The sequence below is a fragment of the Entelurus aequoreus genome, linkage group LG07 (genome assembly GCF_033978785.1).
Source record: "Entelurus aequoreus isolate RoL-2023_Sb linkage group LG07, RoL_Eaeq_v1.1, whole genome shotgun sequence".
NCBI classification, from domain to species: domain Eukaryota; kingdom Metazoa; phylum Chordata; class Actinopteri; order Syngnathiformes; family Syngnathidae; genus Entelurus; species Entelurus aequoreus.
In genome coordinates this window covers 70,683,507-70,709,602 of record NC_084737.1, presented here as the reverse complement: position 1 = coordinate 70,709,602, position 26,096 = coordinate 70,683,507, and the positions used below count along the sequence as shown (strand labels likewise).

The following is a 26,096-nucleotide window of genomic DNA, read 5'->3' as shown; positions in this document are numbered from 1 at the left end:
TTCACTGTTACAAGCGACCCTCTGAGGGCAGCAATACTTGCGATGTGGCCCTCGATGAAAATAAGTGTGACAAACAACTGTATGTAATAAAAGATGAATAAATAATGATCTTTTAAATGTATTGTCCTATATTGTTACACGGTCGTACCTCAATTTACGAGCTTATGTGGCTCTGTGACGGAGCTCTTAACTCAAAACACTTGCATGTCAAATTAACGTATCGCATTGAAATGAATGTCAATCAATTTAATTGGTGCTTTGCCCCCGTAAAACAGCACAATTTTAACACGTAACATGCCTTTTAGAAATAAAAACAGACTTTCAGATAAGAAACGTTGTATGAAAACATGACAATATAATGTGCAACTAACAACTACAGTAGTTTTATGAAGTAATGTCATCGCAACGTACAGTATTTAGCTGTCACCTCGGGAAGTGGCTCTGTACGATATTTCCTTTCCGCTGCTTCTATGTCAAAGACACCATCTGCAGCTTTTGCATATTTTCACGGATAAATGTCTGCCGTTGAGACATTACTTTAACATTATTAGGTGGTGTTAGACTCGTTGTGCTTCAGTAATACTAAAATTGCTTCGCCAGGTTGATGAAACATGTTTTTGGTGATTTTTTTTATATCATTATATCATTTTTTTTTTTTATATTATCCCCTTCTACTCGGCACTGTCTCAACATTGTCTCAAATCACTCTTAAGTTGGGGCACTCTTAAGTTGAGGTACCACTGTAAGGTATTTTGTCCAAGCAGTTGTATGTACAAAACCCAAAACCAGTGAAGTTGGCACGTTGTGTAATTCGTAAATAAAAACAGAACACAATTATTTGCAAATCCTTTTCAACTTATATTCAATTGAATAGACTGCAAATACAAGATATTTAATGTTTGAACTGAGAAACTTCTTTTTTTTTTGTTGCAAATAATCATTCCAGCAAAGCCGGTGGCGTTTCTGGGTGTTGTTGATAAATGGCTTTCGCTTTGCATAGTAGAGTTTTAACTTGCACTTACAGATGTAGCGACAAACTTTAGTTACTGACAGTGGTTTTCTGAGGTGTTCCTGAGCCCATGTGGTGATATCCTTTACACTCTGATGTCGGTTTTTGATGCAGCACCGCCTGAGGGATCCATGGGCATTCAATGTTACGTGCAGTGATTGATGATATTACAGACATTAGATAGGGAAATCCCTAAATTCCTTGCAATAGCTTGTTGAGAAATGTTGTTAAACTGTTTGACAATTTGCTCACGCATTTGTTCACAAAGTGGTGACCCTCGCCCTATCCTTGTTTGTGAATGACTGAGCATTTCATGGAAGCTGCTTTTATACCCAATCATGGCACCCACCTGTTCCCAATTAGCCTGTTCACCTGTGGGATTTTCCAAATAAGTGTTTGATGAGCATTCCTCAACTTTCTCAGTCTTTTTTGCCACGTGTGCCAGCTTTTTTTTAAACATGTTGCAGGCATCAAATTCCAAATAAGCTAATATTTGCAAAAAACAAACATTAAGTATCTTGTCTTTGCAGTCTATTCAATTGAATATAGGCTGAAAAGGATTTGCAAATCATTGCATTCTGTTTTCATTTACAATTTACACAACGTGCCAACTTCACTGGTTTTGGGGTTCGTATTAAAAGGGAACGATTGTTTTCTTTTGTACGTGTACTGTCTTATATTGTTATATTTATTGTTATTAAATTATCCAATAATATGTGTTAAATTGTCCTGTGTTTTAGTGTGATTATAATCATGATCAACCAATTAAAAGGTAAAAAAAAAAAAACATTCAATGATTTGGAAAATGTTCGACTAAAAAGTATTAGTATCGGTATCAGTGATACTGTGCTTGTATTTATTGGTACCCTTAGTTTGTTGTTTTCCTGGCTGCGATTTTGCTTTCCTTAATATGATACTACGCAGTGTTTCTTAACTGGGGCGTCACAATATAACAAGTTTCTCAGCAGTGGTCCGTACTCAGTTGTAATACATTTTTCCACCACCTGTGGCAGTAATGAGAATATCAAACAAACAGAAGAAGTATGGAGGTTTAAGTCTTAGAGAAGTTTCTTAAACGCAAAATGTATGACTTAAGGGGCGAAGTTCAATCAATCAATCAATCAATGTTTATTTATATAGCCCTAAATCACAAGTGTCTCAAAGGGCTGTTGTGTTTTAATTTGCACTTTAATTTTGTTGAAGGCAAAATTTAAGTATTGTTAGAAACATAATTGTATATGGGACTTTATTGTATTATATGTATAGTACATGTTCCAAAAAGAAAAACAAGCATAAAACACAGTATATTTAAATATACTAAATGTAAAAAAGGGAATAAATATTGAAAATAAGATCATTAAATTAAATCTAGTTTGGTTACGCCATCATGAGCGCAACACAAGGTTGTAAAAGTTTCAACTACAGATCTAAATAAGATGTCAAAAGCAAACTGAAATCAAATACACACAGCTTAAAGATTGATCAATACCTATTTAAATTTAGCAATACATAAATATGATGATTTATCAAAATATAAAAGAAATATACCTGAACAGAACGCTCATGATGGTTACACCAAAAAGTAACGCTATGAATCGCGTTTTTCCAAGTTTTTGGGCCATTTTTATGCTATTTTCAAGTATCGTTGATTTTAAATGGTCAAACTAATGCATATTATATATGCATGCCCTAGTAAACAAAAAAAAAGTCATATTTATTTTGATTGTTACATTATGAAGTACATTTCTGCAGGTGGGTGCAAATGTACCCATTACCAGAGCTGTACACACACATATATATATATATATATATATATATATATATATATATATATATATATATATATATATATATATATATATATATATATATATATATATATATATATATATATATATATATATATATATATATATATATATATATATATATATATATATATATATGTGTGTGTATATATATATATATATATATATATATATATATATATATATATAAAATAAATAAAATAAATAATAAATGATTAACATAGATTTCCGAACTGCTAAAATAAATACATTCTAAATAAATAATAATAATATATATATATATATATATATATATATATATATATATATATATATATATATATATATATATATATATATATATATATATATATATACTGCTAAAATAAATACATTCTAAATTAATATAAATATATAAATATATATAAATATATATATATATATATATATATATATATATATATATATATATATATATATATATATATATATATATATATATATATATATATATATATATATATATATATATATATATATATATATATATATATATATATATATATATATATATATATATATATATATATATATATATATATATATATATATATATATATATATATATATATATATATATATATATATATATATATATATATATATTTATATATATACACACTACCGTTCAAAAGTTTGGGATCACCCAAACAGTTTTGTGGAATAGCCTTCATTTCTAAGAACAAGAATAGACTGTCGAGTTTCAGATGAAAGTTCTCTTTTTCTGGCCATTTTGAGCGTTTAATTGACCCCACAAATGTGATGCTCCAGAAACTCAATCTGCTCAAAGGAAGGTCAGTTTTGTAGCTTCTGTAACGAGCTAAACTGTTTTCAGATGTGTGATCATGATTGCACAAGGGTTTTCTAATCATCAATTAGCCTTCTGAGCCAATGAGCAAACACATTGTACCATTAGAACACTGGAGTGATAGTTGCTGGAAATGGGCCTCTATACACCTATGTAGATATTGCACCAAAAACCAGACATTTGCAGCTAGAATAGTCATTTACCACATTAGCAATGTATAGAGTGTATTTCTTTAAAATTAAGACTAGTTTAAAGTTATCTTCATTGAAAAATAAGGACATTTTAATGTGACCCCAAACTTTTGAACGGTAGTGTGTATATATATATATATATATATTTTTTTTTTTTTTATATATTATTATTTATTTAGAATGTATTTATTTTAGCAGTTCGGAAATCTACGTTAATCATTTTTTCATCAGTTTCTTTTGCAGTGTATTTGATTAGTATTTAACCAGGCTGACCTAAGTCTTGATAATAATCTTTGTGAGTAACACATTGTTTAATATCATTTGACAAGGTTTATCCCGTTAAACTGTAGGTAGTTTAGATATAATTATTTGATACGATTAAAATCAAGTGTAATTTTACTAATTCAATGTTAATATATGAATGGGCCACGGGCCCCTCTGTAGTGGGAAAGGTTAAGAACCCTTGCTCTAATGAATTACAAACAGGGCTCATCCTTATTCGTTCCATTTTAAACCTGCAAAATAACACCAAGCTATACCACGCATGGTTAACGCAAGAATTGACGCCCAGGGGGTTATAAATAAGCACAAAAAGTCTCCTTATTTTCAAAGACAGAACTTACTGCTAAGACGCTGGCATCGACTCCAACTAAATCCCTGCTTCATCTCTAAAGCTTTAACAATCACAGATAATCCCGCACTGAGACAGCCATCTGAAGGAAGTATGCATATAGGGAACTGTGTCACCGGGTCATAGTCTGTTAATACCCAGCAACCTTGGCAGGTGACTCACCTTGGAGGCGTCCCCTCCGAGGAAGGAGAGCATGGCCAGGGCGTGAGCCACCAGGGCGATCTGGGCCGGTTCTCTTCTGGAGTCGTCTTGCTCGAAGTCCAAAATGGTTGTCAGCATCTTGTCCACCTCCACTCGCTGCCCTTTATCTGGTGGAGAGATACACACGTTAATATCATCCGTCGTGGTGTTTGTCATTCGTTTTTGTGTACGTGTCTTTTAGTTTTGGTGAGTTTGAGCGCAACACTTTTGGGAATCCCTGCTCGAGTGTAAAGCATCCGTGGGCAAATTGCACGGCAGCTAACAGGCTTAGCGTCAAATGTAGGGCAGCAGCTGCGATGGCGGCGAGTACTGCGGACGTTGCATAGCCAAAGATGCGTCAGCAGTGGTCTCTGAGCACGCGGGACGTAAATCTGAAGCTTTAGCCTTCCGGTTGCACAGAAAGACCGCTCAGCTACATTTAGCCGCCGTTGACCTTATTTTTTAGTGATATGTCAATGAAGCACTTAACGCACCGGGACTATTGTTATGATGATGTCATATGCCGATTGTGAGGAAATAGTCATGTCTGAAGTGCAATTCACAACATTGCACTTCTTAACCTTGTTGGAGGTACCGAACCCCACCAGTTTCATATGCGCATTCACCGAACCCTTCTTTAGTAAAAAATAAATTATTATTTTTTTCAAATTCAAGACAAAGTTATATGTGTTTGGTAACACTTTAGTATGGGGAACATATTCTAAGTAACAAAGACTTAATTTACAGTTATTTGGACACTAAGGGAACATATTCTAAGTAATAAAGACTTAATTTAGAGTTATTTAGTTAGGGTTAGGGTCAGGGTTAGAGGGTTAGGGTTATAATAAGGCCATGCCGAATAAGGCATTACTAAGTACTTAATAATGACTAGTTAAGAGCCTAATTTGCATGCTAATAAGCAACTAATTAATGGTGAATATGTTCCCCATACTAAAGTGTTACCATGTTTTTTTTACTGGTGCATATAATGAACGGTGCATGAACATCACCTTGTTCAAAGAACAAAACCAACACAGTGCATGAACTCACAACAAATTACACACCTGCAAATCAGTCAGCTGTTGCCGTATCCGTAGTTTGTATTTACACGATGAGTCGGGTGTGTTTTGACCTCCGCCGAACCCCTGAGGCCGACTCACCGAACCTCTAGGGTTCGATAGAACCCAGGTTAAGAACCACTGTATTAGATGTAAGATGTAAACAATACGTATTTCATATTTCATACTATAGTGTTGTCCCGATACCAATATTTTGGTACTATTACCGGTTCCAAAATGTATTCCGATACTTTTCGGTACTTTTCGATACCTTTCTAAATAAAGGGGACCACAAAAAAATTGCATTATTGGCTTTATTTTAACAAAAAAACGTACGGTACATTAAACATATGTTTCTTATAGCAAGTCTGTCCTTAAATAAAATAGTGAACATACAAGACAACTTGTCTTTTATTAGTAATAAGCAAACAAGGCTCCTAATTTAGTCTGCTGACATATGCAGTAACATATTGTGTCATTTCTCATTGTCTTATTTTGTCAACATTATGAGGAACAAGTGGTAGAAAAGGCATTATTAATGTACTTGTTCATTTACTGTTAATATTTGCTTACTTTCTCTTTTACCATGTTCTATCTACACTTCTGTTAAAATTTAGTAATCACTTATTGTTCTGTTGTTTGGAGGCTTTACAATAGTTTTGGATTATACCACAAACTTAGATATCAATCCGATACCAAGTAGTTACAGGATCATGCATTGGTCATATTCAATGTCCTCATGTGTCCAGGGACATATTTCCTGAGTTTATAAACATAATATAAATTTTTAAAAAATGAAAGAAGATGTTGTGTGTATTTTTTAGAGGCGGTATAGTACCAAATATGATTCATTAGTATCACGGTACTATACTAATACCGGTATACCATACAATCCTACATTGAATCCTGTAAGATCCGACCAAAACATGGATCAACATAACTTTGCGCGGGAAGAAAGAAAGAGAGTGTGAAGGACAGTGCTGAGAAAATGAAATGAATGATATTCATTCAATTAAAAAAAAGACATAATCAAGAACAACTTGGCAAAGCAATTACTGAAGCAGGATGGGTCTAATACCAGCCAAGAATGATTAAATAATACCGAAACGGCGGACATTTATCCAATAAAATATGGAGAAGCTGCTGATGGTGTATTTGATGGAGAAGCAGCTGGAAGGAGATACCTTAGAAGTCCACTCTCCAAGATAAATACTGTACATTGTTAATATTACTTCCATCAATCTACTGTGCTTGTTAGGAATACATTCTATTGTATTGTTTTATGCAATAGTTTGTATTTAAAAAAGTGTTCCTCCTTTTAAAAAGCATGTGACATGATAAAATGGCGCTGTTTTGCAGGGGGGTAAGCATTGATTGAATTGATTTGAGATACAATTGTTTTGAGTTAAAAGCGCTGTCAGAGATCCAATTAAGATCAACGATTGAGGTCTAGTCTAGTGGGCGTGGCTTGCATTTTTCATCGCCGTTTGGTGCAGTTTGACGACTCAGCCCTATAAACTATGCCTACTTACGGGTGTGGCGCTACCAGGAAAATAATCTGATCCAATTTTGTTCATCGACATTTCCGTGTGAGGTAACAGAATTCCGCTGGGTACTTTTTGAACGATGATGCCATGGTAAGAGAAATCCACAAAAAAAAAAAAAGATTCATGTAGGAACTGTAGCACCACCATTTGTACGTATATGTAACTTAACTCTAACTTATCATAATAATTCACCCCTATACAATATCCTATCCTAGTACCCTACTGTGCAATATTACACTTCGAGTGCAATACGTCCGACACTGATTGTTATTTATCACTCCAGTACTCTTGTCTTGTTCTGTATATTGTACAGTATTTTGTATTTCTACAGTGTTTTGTATATTGTACAGGACTGCTTATTATTTTTATTGGATAGTAGTCTGTTTATTTCAATTGTTACTTCTTTTTTTTTATTACCTCTTGTGTAAGTTATTTTTACCCCATATGTGTTCCCACTACCGCACCTTAAATTGGAGTCCTTAATCTCGTTATATGCAAATATAATGACAATAAAGTCCATTCTATTCTATTCTAAACACTATTGTACATAACAAGACATACCAAAGGAAGGCTCCAACTTGCTCTGGTCCTTTCTTTTGTTTTGGATGTGCTCCCCGAGTAGTTTGCCGAGATGAGTGTGCCAGGTCTCTGCCACCTAAGGATTTTGTAAATAGTACAGATGAATCAAAGACATAAAACACTTAGCTTCCAGTTTATTGATTACCTCTTTGTACAGGGAACGAACGACAGAGGGCTTTCCCTGTTTGGCAAATACTTTCGCCATGTGGAAGTAACCTCCACATGTCACGGTGCTTTCCAGGCCATACTCCTCGCTGGCAAAATATATCTAAAAACATAAGATGCATCTTAACAATCACGGACCAAAGAACAGTTGAACTCAGTCTGATGGAAGCTCTCATTTGGTGCCCTTATATCAGCTCCAGTGGCGCAATGGGTTAGCGCGCGGTACTTATAAGACAGTAACCTGCAGAGCGATGCCGAGGTTGTGAGTTCGAGCCTCACCTGGAGCATTTAACTTTATAAACCTTAACAATAAATCAGCATTCAGGTGTAAATATCTTAAAGAAACGGACCAAAATATTCTACTCTGAACAGCCAACTTCCGAGTCTTTCGGTGTGGAGTTTCTATCTTTAACCCAGCACATTGATTTCCCCAGGTCCTCTGGTTTACTCTGCACTAGGGCTGCGAATCTTTGGGTGTCCCACGATTCGATTCAATATCGATTCTTGGGGTCACGATTAGATTATAAATCGATTTTTTTCGATTAAACGCGATTCTCGATTCAAAAACGATATTTTTCCGAATCAAAACAATTCTCTATTCATTCAATACATAGGATTTCAGCAGGATCTACCCCAGTCTGCTGACATGCAAGCAGAGTAGTAGATTTTTGTAAAAAGCTTTTATAATTGTAAAGGACAATGTTTTATCAACTGATTGCAATAATGTAAATTTTTTTTAACTATTAAATGAACCAAAAATATGACTTATTTTATATTTGTGAAAATATTGGACACAGTGTGTTGTCAAGCTTATGAGATGGGATGCAAGTGTAAGCCACTGTGACACTATTGTTCTTTTTTATTTATTTATAAATGTCTAATGATAATGTCAATGAGGGATTTTTAATCACTGCTATGTTGAAATTGTTACTAATATTTATACTGTTGTTGATAATATTCATTTTTGTTTCACTACTATTGGATTGTTCTGTGTCGTGTTTGTGTCCCCTCTCAATTGCTCTGTTTATTGCTGTTCTGAGTGTTGCTGGGTCGGGTTTGGTTTTGGAATTGGATTGCATTGTTCTGGTATTGCTTTGTATTATTTTGTTGGATTGATTAATAAAAAAAATATTAAAAAAAAAAAAAACATATATATATATATATATATATATATATATATATATATATATATATATATATATATATATATATATATATATATATATATATATATATATATAAATAAAAATAGATTTTTGAAAAATGAGAATCGATACTGAATCGTACAACGTGAGATTGATTAATTAAAAACAAAAAATAAAAATAAATAAATAAAATAAAATATAAATTGATTTTTGAAAAATGAGAATCGATACTGAATCGCACAACGTGAGAATCGAGATTTGAATTCGAATCGATTTTTTCCCACACCCCTACTCTGCACCCACAAAACATGTCTATTTCCATCCAACAACTGTCCAACTGTCTGTCCTTCAGGAATGTGTTGAATGCAAATAGTAAATTCTCCTGTCTATTTGTACACTACAAGTGGCAAAGTTGTTTTTCGTAAAGCTCTTCCTCACATGTATTATTACACGGTGTATTTGTCTCTGCCAGGACGTTATGTAATCGTTGCCATTGGTTGATCAGTGAGTGAGTAGCAACATAACTCACAATGTTATGGCAGGATTTCAAAAAAAAGTTTTTTGTTGTTTCCATATCCTACCCCGTGCCATTGTGGGAAGTGTGGTAAAAGTCTGCATATTATAGACAACGTTGGCCTTATTTTGTTTCTAAAGGCACTTGCAGATTTTGTGAGTCACTAGTTGCGGTTTTTAGGGCCCGAGCAGCGGAGTAAACCCTGTAACACCGCAAGGGCCCTATTGATTTTGCTGTGTGTTTTCTTTTATACTTTTGGATGCCTTTTTGAGGCCGTCAACATGCACGATAAGTCTTCATATTTTGCAGGCTCGTCAGGTATGGTCCTGAAAATGAAATTTCAAAATTGTCTCTCTAGCACAGTGGTTCTTAACCTGGGTTCGTTCGAACCCTAGGGGTTCGGTGAGTCGGGCTCAGGGGTTCGGCGGAGGTGATGTTCATGCACGGTTCATTTTGTGCACCAGTAATAAAACATGGTAACACTTTAGTATGGGGAACATATTCACTATTAATTAGTTGCTTATTAACATGCAAATTAGTAACATATTGGCTCTTAACTAATCATAATTAAGTACTTATTAATGCCTTATTCGGCATGGCCTTATTATAAGCCTAACCCTCTAACCCTGACCCTAACCCTCTAACCCTAACCCTAACCAAATAACTCTAAATTAAGTCTTTGTTACTTAGAATATGTTCCCCATACTAAAGTGTTACCAAACACATATAATAACTTCGTTTTGAATTTGAAAAATGTTTTATTTGTATTTTTCACCAAAGAAGGGTTCGGTGAATGCGCATATGAAACTGGTGGGGTTTGGTACCTCCAACAAGGTTAAGAACCACTGCCCTAGCACCTGTGTCAAAGTCAAGTAATGAATGAATGATCTATGGCCCCCAGGATGATATTTGATTAGTATTAGAACCGGCCGCCTGCTGCTGTTTTGCACACACACAAATACTCCATCAGTTTTGGCGCTAGGGATTTTCAGAATGGCGTCCCAGGGACCCCATCAAGCCATAAAAATGGGGTCACACAGTAAATTTCCCACTTTTTTGCAACCGTTTTGAAAACAAATGACACATTTATGCATTATCCTGTTAAATCTCACTTTCTACATTGTGTTTTGGAAAACGGTTGTCATAAACGTTACTTAATTTGTTTAAAAAATAAAATTACAAAAGAATATATGCAAATATGCAAATGTATTTAGTTATAAACATTCATTCACTTTCTTCTTTCCTTCATGGATCTAAACTTTACCGCTGCCGGTATTTTTTTCTATATTTTTATTGTAATATTTTCAGAATGTGTTTGTTCTATTTTTGGCCAAAGTAAGACAAAGAAAACAATCTGAAGTCGTTTGAATTTTTTATATGGAATGCCATGATTTTAATAGTCCGATCCCTGTGTGCACAGATTTTCCTCCATGCGGCCCCTGAGCTAAAATGACTTTGCTCTTGCACCACCTTTAAAATTTTTTAAAATTAGCCCCTCCTACGTGTTTCACAAATCGACATGAAAAGCGCAGGAGACGTCTATTATGACGGGACGCACATAAAAGTCTCAGGAACACATACCGTATTTTTCGGACTTTAAGTCGCTCCGGAGTATAAGTCGCACCGGCCGAAAATGCATAATAAAGAAGGAAAAAAACATATATAAGTCGCACTGGAGTATAAGTCGCAATTTTTGGAGAAATTTATTTGATAAAACCCAACACCAAGAATAGACGTTTGAAAGGCAATTTAAAATAAATAAAGAATAGTGAACAACAGGCTGAATAAGTGTACGAGGCATAAATAACCAACTGAGAACGTGCCTGGTATGTTAACGTAACATATTATGGTAAGAGTCATTCAAATAACTATAACATATAGAACATGCTATACGTTTACCAAACAATCTGTCACTCCTAATCGCTAAATCCCATGAAATCTTATACGTCTAGTCTCTTACGTGAATGAGCTAAATAATATTATTTGATATTTTACGGTAATGTGATAATAATTTCACACATAAGTCGCTCCTCAGTATAAGTCGCCAAACTATGAAAAAAACTGCGACTTATAGTCCGAAAAGTACGGTACTTGAAAACGAACAGGAAGTCGGCCGTCTTGGTTTTTGTCATCTACTTTTCGGCGAAAAAAAGGGGTCCTACTTTTACGAACTCCTCCCACGGACTTTGACCAAATGACTCGAGTCAAGGTTAAATTACAGATACTACACATAAAGGTGATGATAGATTGCGAACAACATGTTCCTACGCCATAAGATGTGGGCGTGGTATGGCGCCAAACTTTGCTGTGATGATTTTTGGCCATTTTTTGGGTGAAAAAAGGGGTCGAACTACTCCTTGGGACGTTGGCCAAATGAGTCGGGGTTCAAATTACAGATGCTAGACATAAATGTGATGATAAATTGCAAACACATTATGCCTACACCATAAGATGTGGGCGTGGCATGGCGCCAAACATTGCTCCACAAATTTAGATCTTGATTGTATTTGGTAGAAATGATGATGTTGACTCCCTGAAGTGCCCGATGGGTCAGTACCTGTTCCTACTTACTTGTAGTGGGTGGAGCCTGGCGGTGGAAATTGCCCCACACCATCACCAATCTAACTGTCATTTCTGCACTTTAGTTGGTAAGAGACGGACACTAAACTGATAAGTGAGGACAAATTGCAAAAAAATGTTTTGCAAAGGACAGGATGTGGGTGTGACATGGCGCCAAACGTTGATCTGATGGTTCGCCACAGAACACGAAACGTTAATAACTCGGTTTCCCAAGTTCAGATCTTGATTCTAATTGCTACAAATGATGATGACAGTCTGAAGTGGCTTTATTTCCTTTTAATTTAATTTAATTTAATTTTATTCAACTTTATATTATTTTATTAGGCCCCACAGAGGCAATTCAGAGCACCGCAAGGGCCTTATTGGATTTGTTGCGTTTTTTTCTTCTGTTTGGGCGCCTCTTTGAGGCCCTGAAAATGCACAAAAATTCCCCATATTTTGCAAGTGCGTCAGGTATGGTGAAAAATATTATAATCTAGTGGTCAGGACATTTTTGGTGGTGGTTTAGGAATCGGAAAGGACATGACCGCAAGCGTGATGCATGCCAGCCGACTCGCGCGGATCCCGCGGTGCAACGGGGGCGAGGGTCCGTTCGACGCTGCTCGCAGCTTTAATTTAAGATTGGTTTTGAACGTGCGGTTGCTTATTTGGGCTTGCTTTTCTGTCCTGTCCCTACAGTAAAGCAAAACACAAGCTTGTCCTTTTCTGCACAACGTTTACTGGTTATCACGCTCCAAGTCAACTTGGCACGCCCCCATACACACTCACGCAACCGTAGAGTGGCCGTGCCAGCAACTTGAGGGTTCCAGGTTCGATCCCCGCTTCCGCCATCCTAGTCACTGCCGTTGTGTCTTTGGGCAAGACACTTTACCCACCTGCTCCCAGTGCCAGCCACACTGGTTTAAATGTAAATTAGATATTGGGTTTCACTATGTAAAAGCGCTTTGAGTCACTAGAGAAAAGCTCTATATAAATATAATTCACTTCACTTCACAAATATATATATATATATATATATATATATACTGTATATATATATACAAATATTATGACTGTCAAAAATGGCGAGTTAACTCATCATAAAAGATTATTGCATTTATTATGTATCAGGGGACGACGTGGCCCAGATGATAGAGTGGCCATGCCAGCAACTTGAGGGTTCCAGGTTCGATTCCAGCTTCCGCCAATCTAGCCACGGCTGTTGTGTCCTTGGGCAAGACACTTCACCCACCTTTCTCCCAGTGCCACTCACACTGGTGTATGAATGTGAATGAATGTTTGGTGGTAGTCAGCGAGGCCGTAAGCGGCAATTGGCTGCCACACTTCTGTCAGTCTATCTCAGGCAGTTGTGGTCACAAATGTTGCTTACCACCATTATAGTGTGAATGTGGAGTGAATTAATGGTGGATTGTCAGTTCTCTGTGAGGGGTTTTGAGAAGATGAGGACTTTGATGGATTTGTGGATGAGGATTGATCAAAAAATAATGTGAGTACGTTGATAAATACTTCAATAATGTACAACCCAACTCAGCTTTGCTCCTGCTGCCTTTTTAAAACAGCGTCCATGCATGCTAGTTTATGTTTTAAGATAGCGTATGTTTAACCATGCATGCGCCCAAAAATACGCTGCGCCTTATTTATGCGTTAAATACAGAAATAACACCCGTAACTGACACGGCCGGCGCCTTTTAATACAGTGCGCCCTATGGTCGCGAAAATACGGTATAGTGGCTTCGATAACGGGAACCAGTTCTCAAAAAGGGATTCGAATACATCGAATCGGTTCTTTTCTTATCGAACAATCGGGAGAAGCGGTTTCGAACATCATCCCTACCGGTGGGATAAAACTGTCACCAATTTTTGAGCAAATAAATGACATGCAATCAAGTAAAACATTTTAAAAATGTTCCTGTAAGACATTCTGATTTTAAAAAATTGCATTTATGTCCAAGTATTGGGGTCTCTTCGAGGGAATTTAAATTATACAAGCAAGTAATAACCTGTGATAAATCATGATTAATGCAAATTCAAAAGTGTGATTGGTCTGATTAGAAATATATTTTGTCAGCACTGTTTATTAACAATAAGACAATGATTTGTTTTTGTCGACTAGTCGCTTAATGAAATTACCATTGCTCGACTGCCACTTTTATTCCTTTATTTACAGCTAAATAACCCTAACTGTACTGGATACAAATCACATAAAATGATCTCATCTTGCTCTTGAAGTCTGTTGATTTATATTTCATTGTGAATATATACTTTGTGTAGTGAAGTAAAACCATTCGTTTCTCAGTAATGTATCTTTATGATGCAACAATAGATTTGACTATAATAGGTTTTAAAAATATAACTACACACTCTGAGTTTACTACTGATAACACATGCATACTTACATCGTTCGCAAAGTGAAAAAGAGCTGTTTGAAAATTTTCAGTCGCAGTGTGGAGGCAGCCCATGCTCCTGTGCAGCCGGTGGTGGACATCATTTCCACATTCAGGACTCTTCAGCACCGCCCACTCTGCTTGTGACAGGAGCTCCACCACCAGAGCCACATTACCCATGCCTAGACATAAATGTACACACGTAGGTAAATGAGTGCATGGTACAACCAAACGTTCGAGAGCTCCTTCTCACCCATGTTGGCATCAGCCAGCAACACATAAGCGGGCACCAGTTGGACCGTGTTGGGTCCGTACACGTCTACGGAACAGCGGAGACAGGCCTGGGCGGCGGGCACGGCCTCCTGATGCTTGCCCTCAGAGAGTTTGCTCTCTGCGACCAACCTGCAGATTTCAATCAGCTCTTTCTGCACAGGAGATCCAACACATTACAGTACAGTCATGTGCATGAGCAAGCATAGGGCAGACAGCTAATACAAACCTGCTATAAATATTACAACAACATCCATTCATTATCCCTCGTTGCAAAACTTGCTGTGTAATCAGCAGGTGAGTGGACCAACATTTTACCGCGTCCCCGGGTGACATATAACGGAGTGATGAAAAGCTTTAAAGCCATCCATCATCAATAGGGCTTTTTCCTGTTCAGTGAAACTCTAAATCATGGGTGTCAAACTCTGGCCCGCAGGCCAAATTTGGCCCGCCGTGTTATTTCATTTGGCCCTTGAGGCAATATCAAATTAACATTAGAGCCGCATTCACCGCTAATACTCATACTTGCCAACCCTCCCGATTTTCAGTGCCCCTCTCGAAAGTCTCCCGGGGCAACCATTCTCCCGAATTTCTCCCCATTTCCACCCGGACAACAATATTGGGGGCGTGCCTTAAAGGCAATGCCTTTAGCGTCCTCTACCACCTGTCGTCACGTCTGCTTTTCCTCCATACAAACAGCGTGCCGGCCCCTGTCACATGACATATGCGGCTTCTACACGCACATAAGTGAATGCAAGGCATACTTGATCAACAGCCGTACAGCTCACACTGAGGGTGACCGCATAAACAACTTTAACACTGTTACAAATATGCGCCACACTGTGAAACCACACCAAACAGGAATGACAAACACATTTCGGGAGAACATCCGCACCGTAACACAACATAAACACAACAGAACAAATACTTTCTCTTGCTACTTCAAGGCTTGAATGTTTGATTCATTCATTATTGTTATTTTATTTTCAAATGTATTATTAGCTTGTGGAAAAAGTTTATTTTGATATTTACCTCAGAAGGCTGCAAATAGAAAAGAAGCATTCAATTTGTATTTAAATTGTATTTGATATGCCATTGATATTTCTGAATTATTATTATTATTATTTGAAACTCGATTTTGCATGTCACTATAAAGTTATATAAGCCTTGCTTGTTCAATATTCAATGCAAAACTTGTTTGGGTCCCTATTAAAAGGTTAATTTGTTCAACCTTGGCCCACGGTTTTGTTCAGTTTTAAATTTTGGCCCACTCTGTATTTGAGTTTGACACCCCTGCTCTAAATCATCACCTTACTGACTTTAGGTTAATACGACAGGGACTTCTAAGGGGCTTGTATACTTTGGCTCATCACATTTAGAGAGTATTTAGAGCAAATGTTTTCCTGGGACGCAGTGGGAGACACGAGGGGAGGCAGGTTGAGCAAAATAAAGAAAACATATTTCAAGCCTGCTCAGCTAACTTGAATTATGTCAAACACACTTAGTGCCATATTCTCCCGTTTGCACGTTAGTGTTTTTTTATGCGCTTTAAGTTACTCACTTTTGTCCAGTTTGGTAAAATTGCTTGAGTCTGGAATGAAGGCGGACGTCTTTTTTTCCTGGTTGTGTGGAAATTTTGAATGTCATTGCAATCCATGAAAAAGATGACAATTTAAATTGGAAAAAGACGCATCAATCCAGGCAGTGCTTGGCACGCGAACGTGTATCGCCATGGTGATGTAGTGTGTGTATGCACGCTAAAACGGCTTCTTCTTCCTGGCTGAATGTTAATAATAATCTGTAGTTTAAACTTAGTTTCACTTGTTGTTATAACCACCCTGATATTATTTGTGGTGTTAAGAGTTCTGTTTAGTGCAAATGTTTGTGAAGTCAAGATGTACCAGAGGGGCTTGAGAGCTGTTTGTGTGTTTTTGTGTGTTTGTGCTTGCATGGGGGAGCATGACTGTTTAATATTAAATGTCTAAAAATATTTGATAGACATTACATCATATATGTAAATATTTTCTATTCAGTAAAACACATAGTTTAATGATCAGGATGCATATACGCGCAGCCCCCTTCTGCTGTGGTCGCACCCGCAAGACAACGATGTGCATTTTGATTTTTGATGGTTAATTCAGAGTGGCATGATGGTCCTTTTACCCTCATCTCAATGGATATTTCCAGGTGTCTCAGTTGAAGTGATCAGAATAGTTTTGATCGTTTTCTGGGTGTCTCTTTTATCATTTTATTATGTGTGGTGTACACTGCATCCAAACCTCAAGTGCAGTGGACTTATTGCTGCCTCAGTAGGAACAAAAGTACTTAGCCAGCAGGCACAAGATATTGATACAACGTTGATTATACATACATGTCTTTTAAAACTGACTTTAAACAACGTTGCAAAATAGTTCTATTTGTAAATTGAGACAACGTTGGTGTCTAACAATGGATCCACGTTGTTGGTTGGGGGATTACCAAATTTCAAAGGCCAAATCAATGTGACAACCTGACATTGAATAAACGTCGTCAAAGAGCATGTTGTTTCAACGTTGTATTTGTGTTGTAAAATATTGATTGGAAAATGACCAAATTTCAATGGTCAAATCAACGCCTGAACCCAACATTCAATCAATCAATCAATCAATGTTTATTTATATAGCCCTAAATCACAAGTGTCTCAAAGGGCTGTACAAGCCACAACGACATCCTCGGTACAGAGCCCACATTGGATAAACGTCGTCAAAAAGTTGTTGTCAACGTTAGGTTTGAGTTGCTCAACGTCAGGGCCTAATTGAACAAGTTCTCAACTTTGTTTTAATGTCGTGTTCCTGCTGTGTAAGACAACGGGATAGTATGTGAAAGGCAGGGAACGCCCACATCAAGGGGTTGCTCCACCGGAAGTGCGCATCTTGGATGAAGGCACGCACTGACAGACTTAAGTCAAGGGGTAAAATGCCGTGCAGCCAGAATCTGAGCAGTTGCTCATGTTTTTCCGAAGTCAACAGAATCTAGGTTGAGCAGAAAACTTCCTAAAATATAGACCCAGAAAATCAGTTTTTGGTAGGTCCTAACAGTGTTGTTATTCTTTGAAGGGAGGCTCACTTTGTCACACTTTGAAAACCCCTGCTTTAGGGTATTGCAAGATTTGGAGCACAGTCAAATTGGCCGTGTGGATGTTTACTGATTGTAAGGATCATTTCGAAATAATGAACTGTTTAGATTATGATTCATGACTAAGTAACTGTTTGACTTACGATTGCTAATACATTGTGTTTGCTAAGAATAAGAAAAGCAGCATATACAGCACGCAAGCATTACACAGGCCTTAAGTGTAGAACTACGAGAACGCGGACTGCCAAAAGGATGTGTGACAAATCAATTGAAGTAACAATTGATTACAATTTTTCACTTAAGACTCTGATTAAAAAATACACAGACTCAAAATAACAACGGTTGCCCAACAACAGGGGAAGGAAAATAACAATAAAGGATAATAGTTGGATTTTTATGGATGGAACCATGAGACGGGCCGACCAACAGGGGATGTGGTGAAGATAACTTGCCAAGTCAGATAGGCGTATCATGACCATGCAGAGATATGCAACGTTTTGTAGAAAAAAATTATAAAAGTTGTGTACAAGTATGCTAAAAGTTTTTTTTCTGGAACATCTGTTGAATCTTAGCTGGGATAATGTGTTATACTTTTAATCACAGACATAATTGGAGGGCTGGACGTATCCCATGCACTTTTTCAAAAAGCAGTTTTGGTACCCTGCCATTTTTTAACGTCCAAAGGTAAAGTTGCGGTATTGAGTGAAGACAAGTCAAACACTGGCGCCAGGCGGAAAACATCCGCTCAGGCTAAAATTTGTCCTTTTAGATCACCCACAGGCTCATTGATTGGCTTTTTGGGGCTGCCCTCTTGACAACGTGACAATGATTAACAGCATTCAGATGCGAGATACATACCGTATCTTCCGCACCATAAGCCGCACCTAAAAACCACAATTTTTCTCAAAAGCTGACAGCGCGGCTAATAACCCTGTGCGCCTTATATATGGATTAATATTAATATTTATTTTCATAAAGTTTAGGTCTTGCAACTACGGTAAACAGCCGCCATCTTTTTTCCCCGTAGAAAAGGAAGCGCTTCTTCTTCTACGGTAAGCAACCGCCCCCATAGAAGAGGAAGCGCTTCTTCTTCTACTGTAAGCAACCGCCAAGGTGAGCACCCGCCCCCGTAGAAGAAGAAGCGCGCGGATATTACGTTTCATTTCATTTGTGTGTTTCTGTAAAGACCACAAAATGGCTCCTACTAAGAGACACGCATACAAGGGTCCACTGACTTTTGATATTGATGTGAACCGCACTGTGGATACAACGGGAACACGTACGGTGAATATTCGCACCACAGGGAATGAGAAGTCGTCCTTCACCGGGGTTCTAGCTTGCCATGCTAACGGCCAGAAACTTCCACCCACGGTGATATTCAAAAGGAAGACCTTGCCAAAAGAGAACTTTCCAGCCGGCGTCATCATAAAAGCTAACTCGAAGGGATGGATGGATGAAGAAAAGATGAGCGGAGAGACCGGGTGACTTTTTTCACGCAGCTCCGTCCCTGTTGATCTACGACTGCATGCGCGTCCACATCACAGATGGTGTCAAAAAACAAGTGAAGCACACCGAAGAAGAATCATTTGAGGGATTTGTGGATGAGTAATAACTTCAGAAAGTGAGCTTTAAATGTTTATTTTGTGTGTTGTGTGACACTAACGTATGAGCAACGTGGAGTTATTGATGTTGCTATTGCTCTGCACTATTTTGAGTGTTACTATTTTTGTGATTGCACAATTGCACATTACATTTTGGGAGTGAACAGAGTTGTTAGAACGCTGGTTTGTAATATATTATTAAAGTTTGACTGACCTATCCGACTGTTTTTTTGACATTCCCTTTAGCGTAGCGTAGGTGCGGCTAATAACACGGGGCGGCTAATAGGTAAACAAAGTTTTGAAATATGCCATTCATTGAAGGTGCGGCTTACAACACGGGGCGCCTTATGGTGCGGAAAATACGGTACTCACATACTGTACACACAAGTTTTCATACACATGTTGGTACTTACCCACATACATGGGTACCTACGCTCCCACATACATACACACTCACGGTAAATACATCCACACACACATTCACTGTACAAACATACACATACTGTACATATACAAGCACATATGCATACATACACTCATGCACATAATCACATTTTATCAAACATATATTAACGTTGTTGTGGTAATCTGAAATTCCTAGCTCAATTCTGTTTTGTCTGCACAACTGTTCACTCTCTCTCTCTCTCTCTCTCTCTCTCTCTCTCTCTCTCTCTCTCTCGTCCACAGTATGGAGTGCAGCTGGCGCGAGGCAGCAGCACACACCTGAGGTAGATTAAGTGGCAACCTATTTAACCTGGCTGCTGACAACATGTGAGCGCCGGAACTTTATCTACTGCTTGCAAACAGACGCATATGTTGTTGGTCTTGCCAGAGGACTCCCTATAGTTCGTCTTGTGCCCGTCTTCTCAGGTTTGCCTGTATTTTTCCTAGCCTTGTCTAGCGCTTTTATTTTGTACTTTGTTTTTCTCTTTTACTTCTTTCATGAAGTATTTTTCCTAGCCTTGTCTAGCGCTTTTGGTTTTGTGTAGGTTATTTCTCTTAGTAGTTTTTTTACATGGTGTGTTTTTGTGTTTACCACCATCGCCTTTGTTTTGCTACTTCCTGCTTCCTCCAAAATAAAAGGAAGAACTATCGTCCACACACAATACGTCTCTGCATCCTTGGGATCCACCTCACCGATTCGTTACAGTTGTACCCCTAAGGAAAAACTGGGTAAAACTTGGCACACTGACAAAGCTTAAGCTAGTGTTACTATAACAATCTACAAGGTTAATACAATTCGCTTCTCTTTCTTCCCCTCCATTTATCTACTTTCTTTTGTAATTCAAGTTATCATTACTTATATGTATTGTTGAATTTCAAACAATTGTACTGTTGATAAAAGAGGTAATTATTGTTGTTATTCATTATCAATAGTGCTATTTCTATTGGTATTCGTATTGACCCAGTTGTAGTGCAATCATTTTCATCCTAATTTCTATGTTAATAATATTTACTTCACTAACTGCTTTTTTGCTATCACTTTTTGTATCATATTTGTACATATCGTATTCGTTGATGCTGTGTTGTTGTTGTTGTTGTCGCTCTGTCTTATCCCTCTCTTGTCCCTTCAATTTCCCCCTTTGTGTTCCTTTGTTTCTCTTTCCATCCCCTCCTGCTCCGGTCCGGCTGCGCCAAACTTTAATATAAATCCATTTAATAAAGTTGAATACAAATAAGGCAACAAGAGAAGTATCACACACTTTTCTTTTGCAAAGTATATACTGTATGTACAGCAAATATGGGCATCTATGGGGACGGCGTGGCGAAGTTGGGAGAGTGGCCGTGCCAGCAATCTGAGGGTTACTGGTTCAATCCCCACCTTCTACCATCCTAGTCACGTCCGTTGTGTCCTTGAGCAAGACACTTCACCCTTGCTCCTGATGGGCCTGGTTAGCGCCGTGCATGGCAGCTCCCGCCATCAGTGTGTGAATGGGTGTGTGTGAATGGGTGAATGTGGAAAATAGTGTCAAAGCACTTTGAGCTCCTTAAAAAGGTAGAAAAGCGCTATATAAGTACGATTCATTTACCACTTACCATCTACATCAGGGGTCACCAACCTTTTTGAAACCAAGAGCTACTTCTTGGGTACTGATTAATGCGAAGGGCTACCAGTTTGATACACACTTAAATAAATTGCCAGAAATAGCCAATTTGCTCAATTTACCTTTAACTCTATGTTATTATTAATAATTAATGATATTTACACTTAATTGAACGGTTTAAAAGAGGAGAATACACAAAAAAAATTACAATTAAATTTTGAAACATAGTTTATCTTCAATTTCGACTCTTTAAAATTCAAAATTTAACCGAAAAAAAGAAGAGAAAAACTAGCTAATTCAAATCTTTTTGAAAAAATTAAAAAAAGAATTTATGGAACATCATTAGTAATTTTTCCTGATTAAGATTAATTATAGAATTTTGATGACATGTTTTAAATAGGTTAAAATACAATCTGCACTTTGTTAGAATATATAACAAATTGGACCAAGCTATATTTCTAACAAAGACAAATCATTATTTCTTCCTAGATTTTCCAGAACAAAAATTTCAAAAGAAATTCAAAAGACTTTGAAATAAGATTTAAATTTGATTCTACAGATTTTCTAGATTTGCCAGAATAATTGTTTTGAATTTTAATCATAATAAGTTTGAAGAAATATTTCACAAATATTCTTTGTCGAAAAAACAGAAGCTAAAATGAAGAATTAAATTAAAATGTATTTATTATTCTTTACAATAAAAAAAATAAATTTACTTGAACATTGATTTAAATTGTCAGGAAAGAAGAGGAAGGAATTTAAAAGGTATATGTGTTTAAAAATCCTAAAATCATTTTTAAGGTTGTATTTTTTCTCTAAAATTGTCTTTCTGAAAGTTATAAGAAGCCAAGTAAAAAAATTAATGAATTTATTTAAACAAGTGAAGACCTTAAGACTTTAAAATATTTTCTTGGATTTTCAAATTTTATTTGAGTTTTGTCTCTCTTAGAATTAAAAATGTCAGGCAAAGTGAGACCAGCTTGCTAGTAAATAAATAAAATTTAAAAAAATAGAGGCAGCTCACTGGTAAGTGCTGCTATTTGAGCTATTTTTAGAACAGGCCAGCGGGCTACTCATCTGGTCCTTACGGGCTACCTGGTGCCCGCGGGCACCGCGTTGGTGACCCCTGATCTACATCAACCATATGATTTGCCTGAGTAGCTGGACTGGACAAAAAAAAAATAATAATCTTGCAAAGCTCGGGTGTGTTATACTTTGATTTGGTATAAGATCATTGCAAAAGTGAATGTATAGGCTCACCGTTTTCAGTATGTTTTCGATGCGGCCGGCCCGCTGCATACTAAAGAGCGATGGGGTGCGAATGGGAATGAGCAACTGGCAAATCCTCTCATGGATTCCTTTCCAGTCAAATTGCTGGTGTTCTGTATCACTAAAAGGAATAATTAAAAACAAGAGAGAGGAGATTCAGGAGGTAGAAAACAGATCGAATCTTGGTTTCCATTCACTCAAAAAATTTGATATCAAGGGGAAACTAATTCTCTCAAAGAACAGATGGACCCATTTCCCCTGCTTTTATTAACAAAGACTCTCTTCTGGCTTGGAGTTCCAAATCGCATAGGAGATGTTTTCTTTCCGAACATCAAGAGTCACGGGGTCATTTCGAATGTATTGTCATACTAAATTGTATGCCTTTACAAAAGTGCTGCAGTAATTTTCTTCATGCTGCCGAAAAGTGTCTTGGCATTCTCTTGTGTTTTTTTTCCACTGAGGAGCACGTGGGCTGCGGACTTTGGACCGGAGACAGAAGAAGCCAGCAGGCGAAATATTTTCGCCACGTCAAATCCAAAAAGTAACATGACTGGTACACATCTGTTATATCGATACAAGAGCTGTATCAAAAACATCTGCTTTTACAAAGGCAAGTCATAGTGCTGACTGACAATACAAAGAGCGGGTTTGATTAACAACATGTTTACTGTTGTGGTGGTTGTATTTATTTGCAACGTACGTGCTTAAAAACGGACATTTAAAGACGTCCGAGCCTTTATTAAGAAAAAGTCTATGTGATTTCAGTTAATAAAAGCTTGCCATCCACTCGCCTGAAGCAAATCCAACATAGAGAAGTAAATACAGCTGCTGCTGTTTGTATGGGCGGAGCCAGGAACCAGCACAAGAACAAAACTGCCAACACACACCAAACACGGTTGGTGCCTGTTGTGGATTGCATGCATGCAAGTGTTCAAAGAGATGCCGACAGCAGCCTCTTATTACGTTTGATTACCTTGTTTGACCTCTAGTTAGTTTCCTTTACGGCACCACACCAAAATATTTCACAGAAATATTTCACACATACAATCCATACAAAAACAAACAACATTCTTATGTTTTCTTTCTTTTCTTTCTTTCTTTTAGTTTATTTCGAACATGAACACATTTACATCATAATACATCACACAATTTCATATCATTTCATTTACATCATGCCCGAAAAGGAGTAGGAAGAAGCAATGTTTAACTCAATAGAGGTCACTTTTTGGAAAGGATAAATATTTTACTTTTATATTATACTGTCTAATTGAGTGTATCAATATACATTGCACAGATTTTTCTTTTAATATTTGTTTTTATTTTCTTAAAGCATATACTGCAATATGTTGGTCTTAAATTAAGCATTTTCAAGTATAAAAATGGCCAAATACACTGACAATTACCAATACCATAGCCACTAGACAAGACCAAACCAATATGCTGTTCAGTATCGTGGCCACTGATTGGCTCAGCCTCAGGCAGCATTACCATATTTTAGCCTGCTCAGCGGCCTTGTGGTTAGAGCAGGGGTGTCCAAACTTTTTCCACTGAGGGCCGCTCACGGACCATTTTGATATTTTTCATTTTCAAACCATGACAAAATATATAGATTTTTTTTTTTCAACAATTAGGGATCCTGGGGCCCGTAAAGGGTCTCAGTCATTAAAATGTTAAAAACAAGTCAAATTATTATTGCTTATTATTATATATGCCTTTTCTGTCAAAGACAACTTTGTTTTTTATAGTAAAACTGAAATATGCAGTATTTCCCCCACCGCCCAAAACATTCAGAAAGCAATGTTTGATGTGAAGTAATTGGAGCCCTGAAAAGATCAATAATGCATGACACCATTGATTTTATTTTCATTATTATTTTTGATTAATCACAGTGAAAAGATAAATAAAATCCCCACTAAATATCTTTGGGATCCAAAAGGTACCCCACTCATAAAGTGATATATTTTTATTATTATTTGTTTTACTTTCAACACTTAAGTTACGAGATCAACTTCAGATATATCTGTCGATTTTACGTTTGAACTATTATATTGTTTGTTTTATGCTCTTTTGTCAAAGAAAACTTGGATGTTTCTATATGGCAACCACACAATATATGCAATATTTTTCCACATAAAACATTTTAATGTGAAATATTTGAAGTAATTGGAGCCGTGAAGATTTAAATAATTCATTATTATTGATTTTTTGTCTTTTTTTTTTTTTTGAGCAATGGCAAAAAAAGGAAAATAAAGATGGACAAAAAAAAAAACAGCCTGCATGGCAGCTTTGTGTCAACATTGCAACGTTGTCTAGTTAGATTTCACCTCATTCCACTTTTTTAATGTTTTTTTGATTTTTGCAATGGCATTTCCAGAATGTGTGACGGGCCGCTAAACAATTAGCTGTGGGCCGCAAATGGCCCCCGGGCCGCACTTTGGACACCCCTGGGTTAGAGTGTCCGCCCTGAGATCGGTGAGTTCAAACCCTGGCCGAATCATACCAAAGACTATAAAAATGGGACCCATTACCTCCCTGCTTGGCACTCACCATCAAAGGTTGGAATTGGGGGTTAAACAAGGGGATGGGTCAAATGCAGAGAGTAACTTCACCACACTGTGTGTGTGTGTGACTATCAGTGGTACTTTAACTTTGTATTGGATTAAACAAGTGTCAAACATACGGCCCGCGAGATGAGTTTGCTAAGTATAAAAATGAGCCGACATTTTTGAATGAAAAAAACTGCTGTTCTCAATAAATCCACTTGATGTCCCAATAGCAATTATTTGTATCTTTGTAGATGATGCCTGTAAAAAAACAAAAAAAAACACTTGATGTTTTAGTGCACCAGTCGAGGAAAATGATTAAACTACATAAATAACATACTGTAATTTGATTTTGATATAATTTTTCTTATCTTCATAGATTTAAAATGAACACCAATGAGTTGACTGATGAACATCATTTATTCATAAAATATAAATAACGACAAATAAAGATAGAATACTATTAACTGCAACATGTAAGTGTAAAAAACAACAACAACATTATGATTTGAAAAATTTCAGAATGTGCCTGTTCTATGTTTGTACAAAGAAAACAATCTGAAGTTGTCTTTATTTTGATTTTACCAGTCCGGCCCACTTGGGAGTAGATTTTTCT

At 36.8% G+C, this 26,096-nt stretch overlaps 2 protein-coding genes and 1 non-coding gene across 4 annotated transcripts in view; 2 read left to right on the top strand and 1 right to left on the bottom strand.

Annotated features, from left to right (window-relative positions):
- rimkla (ribosomal modification protein rimK-like family member A) overlaps nt 1-21,119 on the top strand; it is a 72,858-nt gene extending 51,739 nt beyond the window's left edge. Inside the window, exon 6 of the mRNA XM_062054416.1 lies at nt 20,311-21,119. Within this exon, the coding sequence (XP_061910400.1) occupies nt 20,311-20,350 (40 nt within the window). The 3' untranslated portion in view covers nt 20,351-21,119. The remainder of the gene's footprint in view (nt 1-20,310) is intronic.
- The window catches only part of zmynd12 (zinc finger, MYND-type containing 12), a 36,130-nt gene that overhangs the window by 8,901 nt on the left and 1,133 nt on the right, over nt 1-26,096 (bottom strand). For both annotated transcript variants that reach the window (XM_062054418.1, XM_062054417.1), the window contains 6 exons: nt 22,929-23,058; nt 14,892-15,063; nt 14,651-14,820; nt 7,996-8,118; nt 7,833-7,926; nt 4,649-4,794 (listed from right to left, as the gene is read on the bottom strand). In XM_062054418.1, the coding sequence (XP_061910402.1) occupies nt 4,649-4,794; nt 7,833-7,926; nt 7,996-8,118; nt 14,651-14,820; nt 14,892-15,063; nt 22,929-23,058 (835 nt within the window). The remainder of the gene's footprint in view (nt 1-4,648; nt 4,795-7,832; nt 7,927-7,995; nt 8,119-14,650; nt 14,821-14,891; nt 15,064-22,928; nt 23,059-26,096) is intronic.
- Nucleotides 8,209-8,302, top strand: trnai-uau (transfer RNA isoleucine (anticodon UAU)). The gene is made up of 2 exons: nt 8,209-8,246; nt 8,267-8,302. It is a non-coding gene; the product is annotated as a tRNA-Ile (tRNA).